The sequence below is a fragment of the Mytilus trossulus genome, chromosome 2 (assembly GCF_036588685.1).
Source record: "Mytilus trossulus isolate FHL-02 chromosome 2, PNRI_Mtr1.1.1.hap1, whole genome shotgun sequence".
Taxonomy (NCBI): domain Eukaryota; kingdom Metazoa; phylum Mollusca; class Bivalvia; order Mytilida; family Mytilidae; genus Mytilus; species Mytilus trossulus.
Genome location: NC_086374.1, coordinates 73,936,838 through 73,950,614, shown reverse-complemented (window position 1 = coordinate 73,950,614; position 13,777 = coordinate 73,936,838). Strand labels below are relative to the sequence as shown.

At 33.8% G+C, this 13,777-nt stretch overlaps 2 protein-coding genes across 2 annotated transcripts; one reads left to right on the top strand and one right to left on the bottom strand.

Annotated features, from left to right (window-relative positions):
* The first annotated feature begins 3,612 nt into the window (after window positions 1-3,612).
* On the top strand, window positions 3,613-7,757 carry LOC134706000 (phosphatidylethanolamine-binding protein 4-like). Its single transcript, XM_063564713.1, has 4 exons — window positions 3,613-3,845; window positions 4,666-4,749; window positions 7,267-7,312; window positions 7,567-7,757. The coding sequence occupies exons 1-4, from the start codon at window positions 3,723-3,725 to the stop codon at window positions 7,755-7,757; spliced, it is 444 nt and encodes a 147-aa protein (XP_063420783.1). The 5' UTR covers window positions 3,613-3,722.
* On the bottom strand, window positions 4,940-6,836 carry LOC134705396 (uncharacterized). The gene is made up of 2 exons (XM_063564135.1): window positions 6,008-6,836; window positions 4,940-5,781 (listed from the first exon to the last, which is right to left on the bottom strand). The coding sequence occupies exons 1-2, from the start codon at window positions 6,807-6,809 to the stop codon at window positions 5,174-5,176; spliced, it is 1,410 nt and encodes a 469-aa protein (XP_063420205.1). The 5' UTR covers window positions 6,810-6,836; the 3' UTR covers window positions 4,940-5,173.
* Window positions 7,758-13,777: the final 6,020 nt, after the last annotated feature.

Here is a 13,777-nt window from a genome sequence, read left to right as displayed (position 1 = left end):
TTCTTTATCAGAGAGGTTTAATCAGATTCTGTCAACACTCATGTACATGATCTGTCCTTTACCAGAGAGGTTCAATCAGTTTCTGTCAACACACGTGCACATGATCTGTCCTTTACCAGAGAGGTTCAATCAGATTCTGTCAACACACATGTACATGATATGTCCTTTACCAGAGAGGTTCAATCAGATTCTGTCAACACACATGCACATGGTCTGTCCTTTACCAGAGAGGTTCAATCAGATTCTGTCAACACACATGTACATGCTTGTCGTTTACCAGAGAGGAGAGGTTCAATCAGATTCTGTCAACACACATGTACATGCTTGTCGTTTACCAGAGAGGAGAGGTTCAATCAGATTCTGTCAACACACATGTACATGCTTGTCGTTTACCAGAGAGGTTCAATCAGATTTTGTCAACACCCATGTACATGATCTGTCCTTTACCGTAGCGGTTTAATCAGATTCTTTCAACACGCATGTACGTGTTGCTATTCTTTCATAGAGAGACAAACATGTGTCTGCTGCTATCCTACCCTTTATGATAGCATGTCAACACACTGCTGTTTTCATTCCATTGATTATGTCAACATACGAACTGTTAACCTGTTAAAAGAAATTGGACTTTTTTTTTTAAACGAGTAATAGGCTCTAATTAATATTCATTAATATTGTTAAAAGTAGTATACCACTATAAAAAGTAGCATAACACCATAACAAATCTTTTTCTCGGGATATATCAGTTTGTTTTGGGGATATCACGTTTTTCTTGTATTTCTCGGGAAATCGTGGGGATATTCTGTCAACACAAATGTACATGCTGTTGTCCTTTCCTTGGAGATATTCTGTCATTGTCACCACAAATGTACTTGCTGTTGTCCTTTCCTTGGAGATATTCTGTCAACACACATGTACATGCTGTTGTCCTTTCCTTGGAGATATTCTGTCAACACACATGTACTTGCTCCTATCCTTTCCTTTGAGGGATTCTGTCAACACACATGTTAGTGCTGTTATACTTTCCTTGGAAGGAATTCTGTTAATACACATGTACGTGCTGTTATTCTTTCCTTAGAAGGATTCTGTCAACACACGTGTACGTGCTGTTATCCTTAAACGGCTTTTCCTTGGAGGGATTCTGTCAATACACATGTACGTGCTGTTATCCTTTACTTTGAGGAATTCTGTCAATACACATGTACGTGCTGTTATCCTTTACTTTGAGGAATTCTGTCAATACACATGTACGTGCTGTAATCTTTTCCTTGGAGGGATTCTTGTCAATACACATGTACATGCTGCTGTTTTTTCTTTGAAATATTCTATCAACACACATATATATCTAGAACCCGAATTCATAGTGGGTTCCAAATCTATGGCAGATTCCTAATCTGTGGTAAATGTGACGTCATGCCATCCCAAATCTATGGCAAGTTTTGTAATTTCCTAATCTAGGGCGGGTTTATATTGTTTTCAAATCTATGGCAAGTTTTGTGCAAATGGAAAACAATGCAGTACATTTTCGACCAGTGACTTGTCTTAAGCAAGTGGAAAAATACGACAACGGGAGCATGTCTATAAACATTTGTGAAATAAACATTCCATAATGGTCAACAACAACAAAATAATTCATCGCAGGTTCGGCCAGTACAGCACATTTGGTCCATCTTCGCGATAATAGGTCACATCTTCCTGTTAACCACCCTCAAATTTTTGTTAGGAAAATATCTTCATCTTGAATGGTGTTCTAATCTATGGGTTCCGCTATCGTTAGCGGCGGTGAAGATGTTATGTGGCGTTATATTCAATTGTGACGTTTTACGGTACCCTCTCCCAAAGATCTGCCATAGATTAGGAGTTAACAAAAATCTGCCATAGATTTGAGTTGTTTGGTGTTTGTAACGTCACATTTGCCATAGATTAGGAATCTGCCATAGATTTGGAACCCGCCATAGATTTGAGTCCTACATAAATATATTCTATATATATATACATGCTGCTTTCCATTACCTGGAGATATTCTAACATACATGTCTGCTATTCTTTCTTTGGTATATTCTGTCAACACAAATGTATGTACTGCTATCCTTTCCTTGGAGAAATTCTGTCACCACACATGTTCGTGCTACTATTTTTTCTTTGAGAGATTGTGTCAACACACTTATACTTGCTGCTTTCCACTACCTGGAGATATTCTGTTAACACACATGTACCTTCTGCTATTCTTTCTTTGGTAGATTCTGTCAACACACATGTGTATGATGATATCCTTTCCTTTGAGTTATTCTGTCAACACACATGTACGTTTTGCCTTTTTCTTTGAGAGATTCTGTCAACACTCATATACATGTTGCCGTCATTTACCAAGAGGGATTCTTTCAAAACACATGTACGTGCTTTTCTTGGACTAATTCTGTCAACACACATGTACATGCTGTTATCCTTTCCTTTGATGGATTCTGTCAACAACACATATACATGTTGCCATCCTTTCCATGAAGATTCTGTCAAAACACGTATACGTTCTGCTATTCTTTCCTTGGAGGGATTCTGTCAACACACATGTACGTGCTGCTCTCCTTTTCTTGGAGTAATCCTGTCAACACACATGTACGTACTGATAGCCTTTCCTCGTAGAGATTATGTCAAAACACATGTATTCGCTGCTCTTCTTTTCGTGGAGAAATTCTGTCAACACACATATGAGTAGTAAAACGTAATCAGAGATCAATATTTAATTAGATTCAATTCTGTCAACACACATTTTCGTGCTGCTATTCTTTTTTTGGGGGGCGATTCTGTCAAAGCACATGTATGTGCTGCTCTCCTTTTCTTAGGAGTTATTCTGTCAACACACATTTTCGTGCTGCTATTCTTTCTTTGGGGGGATTCTGTCAAAGCACATGTATGTGCTGCTCTCCTTTTCTTGGGAGTTATTCTGTCAACACACGTTTTCGTGCAGCTATTCTTTCTTTGGGGGGATTTTGTTAAAACACATGTATGTGCTGCTCTCCTTTTTCTTGGGAATAATTCTGTCAACACACATTTTCGTGCTGCTATTCTTTATTTGAGAGATTATGACAACACATATACACATATATTGCTATCCTTTCTTTGTGGGGATTCTGTCTATACACATGTACGTGCTGCTTTTCTTCCCTTTAAGGGGATTTTGTCAACAACACATGTACGTGCTGTTATCCTTTATTTGAAGGGATTCTGTCAACACGCATGTTTGTGTTGCTATCCTTTCCTTTCATAAAGTTTATCAACACACATATACGTGCTGCTTTCCTTTCCTTTATCTTTTCTGTGGAGATACTGTTTTCTTCCATTTCTTTTTTTGTATATGTCTTGCTCTGTTTTGTTTCTTTCTCTCTTGGACTGACCTTCATTTTATTTATTGTTTTTTTTTCTGGAGGGGGAGGGTAAACTTTTTTCGAACCACACGTAGAATTATAACTTTAACGAAACTGAAAAAAAAAAACCATTTATGAATAAATATATTTTCTTTTAGTATGTTTCTAAGTTATGCGTTACAAGATCGATTAACATGTAAAATATTGATGTCACAGATGCAAATATACAAATGTACTGAAATAAATAGTATAATGTATGTACTATTTTATTGTATTTTAATTTCACTATTGCATACTGTTTTGGGGTTTTGTACTCATGATCAACCAGAACCTGATCCGCTATGTGGAGAAAAAAGTTTAGAGATGAAACCCGACGATGTATATGGTACATGTAACAACGATGAGGGTGAACTCCAAGGAATACGAGAAATACAAAAATGGGAGGTAACAGCCCGACCGCAAGTCAAATTTCAGAATGCAAAAAAGGTACGTTGAAAAGACTCATTATACACGTGTTTTGGAAGGATTTTTTTGATAAAGATAGGCACCGAACTTGGCAAAAGTATATGTGCTGATAAATATGTTAGGAGCTGCAATAATTATTGGATTTCAAATTCAAACTTAGTTGATAGGGGAGAAATCTAAACTGTATGGAATGCAATCACCAAATTTTCTTACATACGTAAGATAAATAGAAAATTTACAAAATAGTTTTATGCGTACAAACCAAAAATAATTAATAAACTAAAACAATTTTTGGATAATACATTTATTTATTGATTGACGGATACTAGTTATATGCTTTAAATAGCAAATATTTTGTTCATATTCAGGACGAGAATACATTGATTATGGGGTTCGTGTTGTTTATGCTTTGGTTTTCTATGTTATGTTATGTGTGCTATTGTTTGTCTGTTTGTCCTTTTCATTTTTAGCCATGGCGTTGTCAGTTTATTTTCGATTTAAGAATTTGACTGTCCCTCTGGTATCTTTCGTCCCTTTTTTTAGGTAGATGACCACATTTTTATTCCCGAATTAACCCGAACGATTCATTTTGATTTAACCAAAGTTAATAAACTGTACTGTTTGTGTGGTAGGTATACGAGATAAGTCCTCATTACTCTTATGAACTCCTATGCTTATTTTAGGGAATGTTTCACTCACCTGGATATTTTTATTCCAGAAATATATTCTACCAATGTTTACTTTGAATACGATATTAATCCTCTCTTGATTAATTTCACAATGGTGGATAAACCTCTCATTCTTAAGTTTGAAAAATCTAACCACCTTCTTTCTTATTTAGGATCAATTGTATATCCTTATTATGAGAGACCCGGATGCTGGATCAGCACGTGATGTCCTTCACTGGCTAGTCACAGATATCAAGGTAAAAACACAATTCTACTTAACACATTTTACACATTTCTGACGGTTGGATAAGCTCAAGATGTCCTCCACTGGGTAGTCACAGATATAACGGTAACACACTATTCCACTTGGAATTGGAGTAACAGGTTGAATAATTGTTTTTGAAATAAATTTATCTATTTCAGTTTGTACATATTCATTTTCTTCACTGCTGAATACAAGTGGGTATGGCATAATAAGCTGTGTAGGAATGTTTTCAAATTCTAACTGATAACCTTTAATAATATTTAAAATCCAATAGTCTGATGTTAATTCCTTCCATCGATGAAAAAACTTTGAAATTTTCCCCCCAATAAAATTATTAGGAAGATTTTGAATTTGTAATGCAGTTAAATCAATCAAGTGATCATTTGTACTTACACCACTTTCAGAAATAACATGATCTACTTTTTGTCTTTGTTTTTCTTCTTGTTGAAGGTCTTGCTGCGGTCTAAAAAACCATCATCATCATATTTTCTCGTTCTTTTGATTGGTTTTCCTCCATCAATTTGGCGTTTCCTTTTCCCAAACTTATGAGGAAATCCACGCCCTCCATGGCCATGATGGCTACGTCCCCTGTTAGAAGACTGATATGAGTTCTTGGGATTATCATATGTATAATTATGGTCCTTCCCAACTTTTTTGCACACACTATGCTCTGCATCTAGTTCTTTGATTTTTTCCTTAATATCATCCCCAAACAGCATGTCAGTGACTGGTGTGGTATCATCACATAGACCTTTATACTGGGGTTGAATGTCGTCTTTGATGAAACTCCTTCGCCTGAAGGTTATTTCACTATAACAAGCTTGAAATAGCTGGTACGTATCTCTGCACGTGACTGCATATGCTTGCAGTTCCTCTCTGGACATTTCTTCTTTCTTTGAAGATTTTTCCACAAACATATCCATCATATACATCAATGGACACGCTGTTTTAGACAAGAGATTCTGTAATCGTTGTAATTTTATATCCACATCTTTATTTCGTAGTGACATTTGTTTCCAAATACCTACAATTATAATATAAATTTAGTAAATATATTCACTAAAAAATGTATAGTGTGTATGTAAATGATTTTTACACAATATTCATACGTGTACACATTTCACATATTATTGCGAGTTTTTAAGCAATTATAAATCTATATTATTTATAATAAATTGATTTGCACACTTGATTTTTCAAAAAATATGAATTTTATTAAATTGCAATTTAATTGCATTTAAAATCCTCACCTATGTTGACTCGTGGAACTTTTAGACTGCTCACATTGGCAGGCTTATCATATTTCTTTGTGAGGTCTTTGTATTTTTCCTCATTGACTCGTGTCCTCAGTCCCTGGTTCATGTATGAGGCTAAACCAGGATTAATTTTTGGACCAGTCTTTTCGTTTGAACTAATGAAGTCTTTCATGGATTCCAAGACATTTTCATTTTCTGCCTTTTCAACATCCACTTCATTCTCAGAACATGCTTCAACATCGCTATCGTAACTTTCGTCACTCGAAATATCTGAATATAATTCAGACGGTGCAGATATGTTTTTAGTTTGGTTATTGTTCATATCATTATCAAACAAACTGTCCAATTGCGATTGGTAATCATCCTTTTTAGGTTTATTTTTAACGACCTTTCTTGGTCCGGCCATTGTTGCCGATTGTCTAGGGTTTACCTTTGTTGAACTTTGTATTGGATCAGTTTTAGAATTCTGATTTTTTATCAAAGTTTGGATATACAATTGATTTTGAAGTAGCATATTGTAAATATCAGGTATGACCACTTCCGGAGTGTGAGTGGCAGGAGCATTGCTTATGGCTCCTCCTCCAACATTAATGTTTTCAATGCTTGCTTGAAACCCACTGATATTGTTATCATAACCTGGCGAAATAAGTTGCCTGTGGTCATTCATAATGCTAAAAATATTGTCACTTTTGGAACTAGTCTTGGCCGTGCCAGACAGTTCCGATACCGAGTCAATGCTCGAATGTTCAGCCATTTCATTAACAAATGTTTGCTGACAACGTGACAAATTATCCATCACCAACTACATCGGTAGAATATTAATCCATCCAAAAACTATATCAAATCGTAAAGTTTGTATTCCAAATGTCACAATTATCTTAAATTCCAGTTCAAAACAATTAAGATATCCATTATTTTCAAATAAACATAAGAGGGATAAATTCCATGACTTGACCTCATACGACCAAATACGCTAGTGACCTCTACGATCTGCGTGCGCGTCTCATGGTACTCTCAGCATATAGGTTCAATAAAATCATTTGTAAGCTGATTTGAAATATGTACATCATATAATTATAGATATTGTTGAATTATATAATATATATAATAGCTTTTTCGTTGTTAAGTGACAGATTGTGAGGATTACTACTTTTACAAAATTTCACTGCTGGTTATTGTTGTCTTTTGATGTCTCATCTAATACTTTGACTTAAATATTTCTTTTAATCAAGCTTGCTATTATATGCTTCCAGGGTGCATCACTCGAGACAGGAAAGATCGACGGGACGGAACAAATGAGTGAGTACACTATCGGAACAATTTAAAGATATAAGAATACATTCAACATCTCACTTAGAGCTGTATCTCCTGTAACAAGCTGTTACCCGGTCAAACAGTTCGACATCAAAAGTACACTTCAATTTAACATGATATAAAACAAAGGGTAATTTGAACAATAAACTTCATAGTTCAATCTACTAAATTAACTTCTATTAAATGATCACAAATTGCAATGCTTTGCTTTATTTCTATTTATTTTTTATTTACCAAAGAATACAACGGCCCTAATCCTCCTGGCGGTCAACACCATCGGTACCAGTTTTTCCTATATGAACAGAAAAGAAGTAATGTGGACCTGTCTTTGGTAAAAAGAATCCATTTTCAACTGATACCTTTTCTTGAAAGAAACGCGTTATGTCCTAATGATGTTGTAGCATCATTTCAATACAAAAGTTTTTCATAAATAAATATCAATCTTCATAAGCTGTTGTTGTTTGTGATATATGTTTGTTACATGATTTGTATTATGTATGTTTCTATGACAATTATAAAGAGTCAATATTCAATATATATTTCTGCAATATTGCAAAACAAAATGTCACCACTATGTAACAAAACATCACATAAAAGGACAGTTTAGTCTAGTCAAATATTTAAAATTTGATGAAGCCAATTCAAATTTAAAATTTAAAAAAAACTTAAACACATAGTGGATGTATTGTTAACTTACAGGAAAAACGAAGTCCATTTAAAAGTCCATTTAAAAGTAAAATACGGATTTGGTTTTACCAACTTTACTTTTGGATACAATCTTATGATTATAAACAAGCTTCCGTCCAAGTTTGGTAGAAGTCCAGGAAAATTTAACAAAGTTATTAAAATTTTAAAACTTTAACCACAGAGTGAATGTAATGTTAACTGTAAAAAAAATACTAAGTTCATTTAAGGTGGTACCCAACACTTTCACAAAAATTAATTTGGCTCGTTTAATTTTCATGAATTTTTGTCAAAGTATTTACTTTGACCCTTTAACAAAACTATAAAAATTTCAAAAATATTGAACCAACCGTTTTGTCAGAAAAAATACACTGGTTATATAGCAGTTTGACAAACACCATTTTTGATCATTGAGAAGCTTTATATTCCTTTTCCAACACAACGTAATTAAAACGTTCAGCTAACTTTACAGAGTTATCTCCCTGTAGTGTTAGGTACCACCTTAAAAGTTTAAGAAAGTTTTTAAAATTTCAAAAATTTCACCAGAGTGAATATTGTTGACGCCGCCCACAACGGAATTTAGGATCGCTATGTCTCGCTTTTTCGACCAAAGTCGAAAGGTTGACAAAAATGATGGGTTGAAAAATGTTGAAAAATGTTAAATCACAAAAATACTGAACTCCGAGGAAAATTCAAAACGGAAAGTCCTTAATCAAATGGCAAAATCAAAAGCTCAAACATATCATCAAACGAATGGACAACAGCTGTATTGTTTCTGACTTGATACATGCTTTTCTTATGTAAAACAAGGAAGATTGAACCCGCTTTTAACGCGCTGAACCTCTCACTTGTATGAACAAGAAGTTAAAATTGAGAGCTCTTAATATTTTTTCGCTTATATATATGATCACATAATGTCATATATTGTCTATTTCACACATTTTAGTTTGTACAACTTTAATGTTGGGATGAAATTACTGTTAACATTTAAAGTTGACGTATTGCATAAGCTATATCAAATGCCTATTTATTTATGTTTGGTCCGTTTTAGCTCACCTGGCCCGAAGGGCCAAGTGATCTTTTCTCATCACTTTGCGTCCGTCGTCCGTCGTTGTCGTCGTCCTGCGTCGTCTGTTAACATATACAAAAATCGTCTCCTACTAGGTCAAATTTAACCAAACTTGGCCAAAATCATCATTGGGATATCTAGTATAAAAAATGTGTCCGGCGACCCGGCCAACCCACCAAGATGGCCGTCATGGCTAAAAATAAAACATAGGGGTAAAATGTAGCAAATTGGCAAATATCTCTGAAACTAAAGCATTAAGAGCAAATCTGGGGTAATATTGTTTATCAGGTCAAGATCTATCTGCCCTGAAGTTTTAAGACGAATCAGACAACCAGTTGTTGGGTTGCTGCTCCAGAATTGGTAATTTTATTGAAATTTTACCGTTTTTGGTTATTATCTTGAATATTATTATAGTTAGAGATGAGCTGTATACAGCAATTATGTTTAGCAAAGTAAGATCTACTTAAAAGGTCGACATGACCAAAATGATCAGTTGACCCCTTAAGGAGTTATTGCCCTTGAAAGTAAATTTTTGTCAATTTTTGGTCAATTTTTGTTATCTTGTACAAAAATCTTCTCCTATGAAACTACTATGACAAATTTAACCAAACTTGTCCACAATCATCATTAGGTTATCTAGAATAAAACTTGTGTTCGATGACCCTGCCTGCAAATCAAGATGGCCGACATGGCTAAAAATAGTACATAGGGTAAAATGCTGTTTTTGGCTTAAATCTCAGAAACGAAAGCGTTTAAAACAAATCTGACGAGGATGAATTTGTTTGTTAAGTCAAAGTCTATCTGCCCTGAAATTTTTAGACCAATCAGGCAACTTGTTCTTGGGTTGCTCTCCCAGAATTGGTAGTTTTCAGAAAATTTTGGAGCTTTTGGTTATTATTTTGAATATTATTATAGATAGAGATATACTGTTGACAACAATAATGTACAGCAAAGTAAGACCTACAAATAAGTCAACATGATCAAAACGGTCAATTAACTCCTTAAGGAGTTATTGCCCTTTAAAGTAAATATTTAACAATTTTCATAAATTTTGTAAATTTGTAAATTTTTATTCATTTATGATATGCACATAGACCAAGGTTAGCGACACAGACTCTTAGAGCTTCTAGTTGGTTTATAACTTTTTACAACTTTTGTGGTTTTCAGTTTTATCTAAATTTTAAAAAGTAAAAAGAGAAAATTTATCTGCCAAAATTTTGTTCTGCATATGTTTTTTTATTGTGTTTTATTTCAGGTTGTTTATTTTATGATTGTTTTAATCGAGTTTTTTTTTCGGGATCAGGATTAAAAGAGGGACGAAAGATACCAAAGGGACAGTCAAACTCATAAATCTAAAACAAACTGACAACGCCATGGCTAAAAATGAAAAAGACAAACAGAAAAACAATAGTACACATGACACAACATAGAAAACTTAAGAATAAACAACACGAACCCCACCAAAAACTAGGGGTGATCTCAGGTGCTCTTGAAGGGTAAGCAGACCCTGCTCCACATGTGGCACCCGTCGTGTTGCCCATGTGATTACAAATCCGGTAAATAGTCTAATTCGGAAGATCACATTCATGAAAGGGGATTGTAGTTACGACGTAAGGAACATATCCGATATCATTTGTGAAACGGTTATTCCATAACGGTCAACCAACTCGTGATGGCGTCCGTAAAATTTTCGAAGGGATGATTTCAACTTCACCATTTGGAACTCTTGGTTTAATAGCTTCCTTGTGAGCAGTAACCCTCTATCAAGAAAATCATGATAGGAAATGCAAGCACGGGAATATCGTATCAATTGGGAGATATATACCCCGTATGCAGGTGCTGCTGTAATGTTGCTACTTAGAAACGGAAAGTTCACAATTGGAAAGCTGAAATCATCTCTTTTGTCGTAAAGTTTTGTCTTCAACCGACCCAATTAAATGTTTTAAAGATCAAAACTAAAACTTAGTAATAATACTTTATTCGAAATGCACATACAGCTTATAGGATACACATGTACATTCAAATCTTAAATTCATTAATGATAAGAATGTTTACAAAATATGATAGATTTACACAAAAAATAGGTATAAATATGTAAATGAAATTCAATATAATACATAACAAGAAATACGACAGTCGAATTGTTTCAATTTATTTTAGTTTATTTTCTTTAATAAACACTATATGTGACAACACAATCGCTGTATTAGCTACAATCAAAGAGAAATCAGGAGGAAAACGATTTCAAAAACACGCAAATGTAATTTGATAGGTATACAAGAAATCGTAAGGATCTTGATTTGTATGTGTGGTGTTTTTGAAACTTTTGGTTTTTTATTTCGCCGCTGGTCTGATATAGTTTGCGGATGTTACCTTCCAAATTCAAAATCTGGCCTTACAGTATACAAAGTTTTTATACAAGTGCAAACAAAAGGTTTATAGTTCTATCAAATTAGAATGTTTTCGTCTTGAATATGGTTAAAGATTTCAAGCAGAACACTAATTCAGCTTTCAGATCGTTTACATTATAGTTTGATTCTCTGTATGTTACGTTTCGGTGTTGTGTCTCTGTTGTGTCGTAATTCTCTTATATTTGATACGTTTCATTAAGTTTTAGTTTGTAACCGGATTTGTTATTTTCTCTATTGATTTATGAATTATGAAAAGCGGTATACTGCTGTTGCCTTTATTAAAAAAAATGGCAGGAAGTTGTTTTCTATTTTTTATTTAACGCAAATAATCTACCCGGAAATGTATGAAGTGCACATTACAGATAATTTCACCTTTGTTTTAATTTTAAAAAAACACGTTGTATTTTACATCACCATCAAACATTTTAAACAATTACACAAGCTTAAATTATAAATAAAGATGCTTGTAGAACCACAGAATATATGTGATGAGAATATTACTCATCTAAAATAACGTAAATGGCAAAATTCTATGAGTATAAACTCATATCAAAATACATAGGTATGCATATTTAAAGATTAGAACGTTTCAAATTAAAGCTTTTACTCTTCATATAACATACATTGCATACGACAAAGAGTACACACCAACACGCAAACAAATTTGCAGTAATCTTAAACCGTCAGACAACTAGTATTGTAATGGAAAATGCTATTATAGATAACTGCTTTTTAAATCCTAGTAAAAATTTGGGAAACAACACGTTTTATAATTTCTTGCGTCCGAAGAGCTTTTCTGGATTTACATTTATTAAGAACGCTGAAAGTCAAACATTTGAAATCCGGAGATGTATAAGTATCAAAATCGTTGAAGAGTTTATGTCAAAAGATCTAAAATAAATAGCCAAATTAATTTATGCCAACTTTGCCTAGGGAGTTGAAACCTAATGGATTGAAGACAATAGTTTTGTTTAGTTTTTATTAGTATGATTGTTTTTTAGTTAGGATATTTAATGGAGTAGAAATCGGTTTTTATTAATTGCACTTTTAATTTTTGCAAGTTTATTTTTAGCATTAATTTTCTATATAATTATGTTGAAATAAAGCTACATTTTCGTCTGCTAAGATTAGTTAAAGATAACAGTATTTTCCAAAGTTTTATAACTGTGTAGAAAGTTAATGGTTAATCTTAACGGTATTCCTAAATTTTATGACACCTTCAGTAGGTCAGTCTAGTCATTTAGAGTTCAAGTACAAATCGTCTGCACGTGCAGCTGTGGCTATTTAATTTAATTACTTTGTTTTGATCATCTCTGGGAATCAGGTTAAGTGAGTGTGAAATTTTATGTCTACTGGTCAGACGTAAACAGATCGTCTTTATCATGCGATAAGTTAACATCGAAAACAATGTTGTGAAATTGTATTACGAAAATGATTGTATATATTGTAAATATTGAATTAAAACGTAGTTATTAGCAAACATTCGTTAGTTATATGATATGGATATAATAATGCTATTGGTATAACGTTATCGTCGAACTCCCAAATCCCAAATCGTCGAACTTTATATGAAACAATTAATTTATTCCACTGCACATTTCAAATCGTCTCCGCAACACCTTAGTTTCTTAATCATAATTTATAAATTTATAAACGGGCAATTTTAGTAAAGTTTGTTAAATCATGTCAGTAACGAAATACTGACTACTGAGCTGATGATACCCTCGGGGTCTAATAGTACACCAGTAGAGGTGTCGACCCAGTGATGTAAAAAAATGAGAACAACATGTTTAATAATTTCTTGCTTCCGAAGCGCTTTTCTGGATTTACCTTCATCAGGAACGCTCAAAGTCAAACATTTGAAATCCGAAGATGTATAAGTACCGAAACTGATGAAGAGCTATATGTCAAAAAGATCTCAAATAAAAAGCCAAACTCATCTAAAGCCAGTTTTATCTAAAGTAGTTAAAACCTAAGTTTCTTAATAATTTATAAATTTATAAACGGTCAATTTTGGTAAAGTTTGTTAAATCGTGTCAGTACCGAAAAACTGATACCCTCAAGAACTGCGCGTCTGGCGTATCTACAAAATTTAGTCCTGGTATCTATGATGAGTTTATTTCTGGATTTAGTAAGCTGTCATCAACAAAAAGACGGGTCATTCATCCCTTTATAAATTAAGATGTGACAGTATCAACGTTCACGAGCCGTCTCTGACATAGGCACTTCGGATCTTCTACATGGATATAAAACGGAACATATCAAGTTCTTATATTCTGTTCTGAA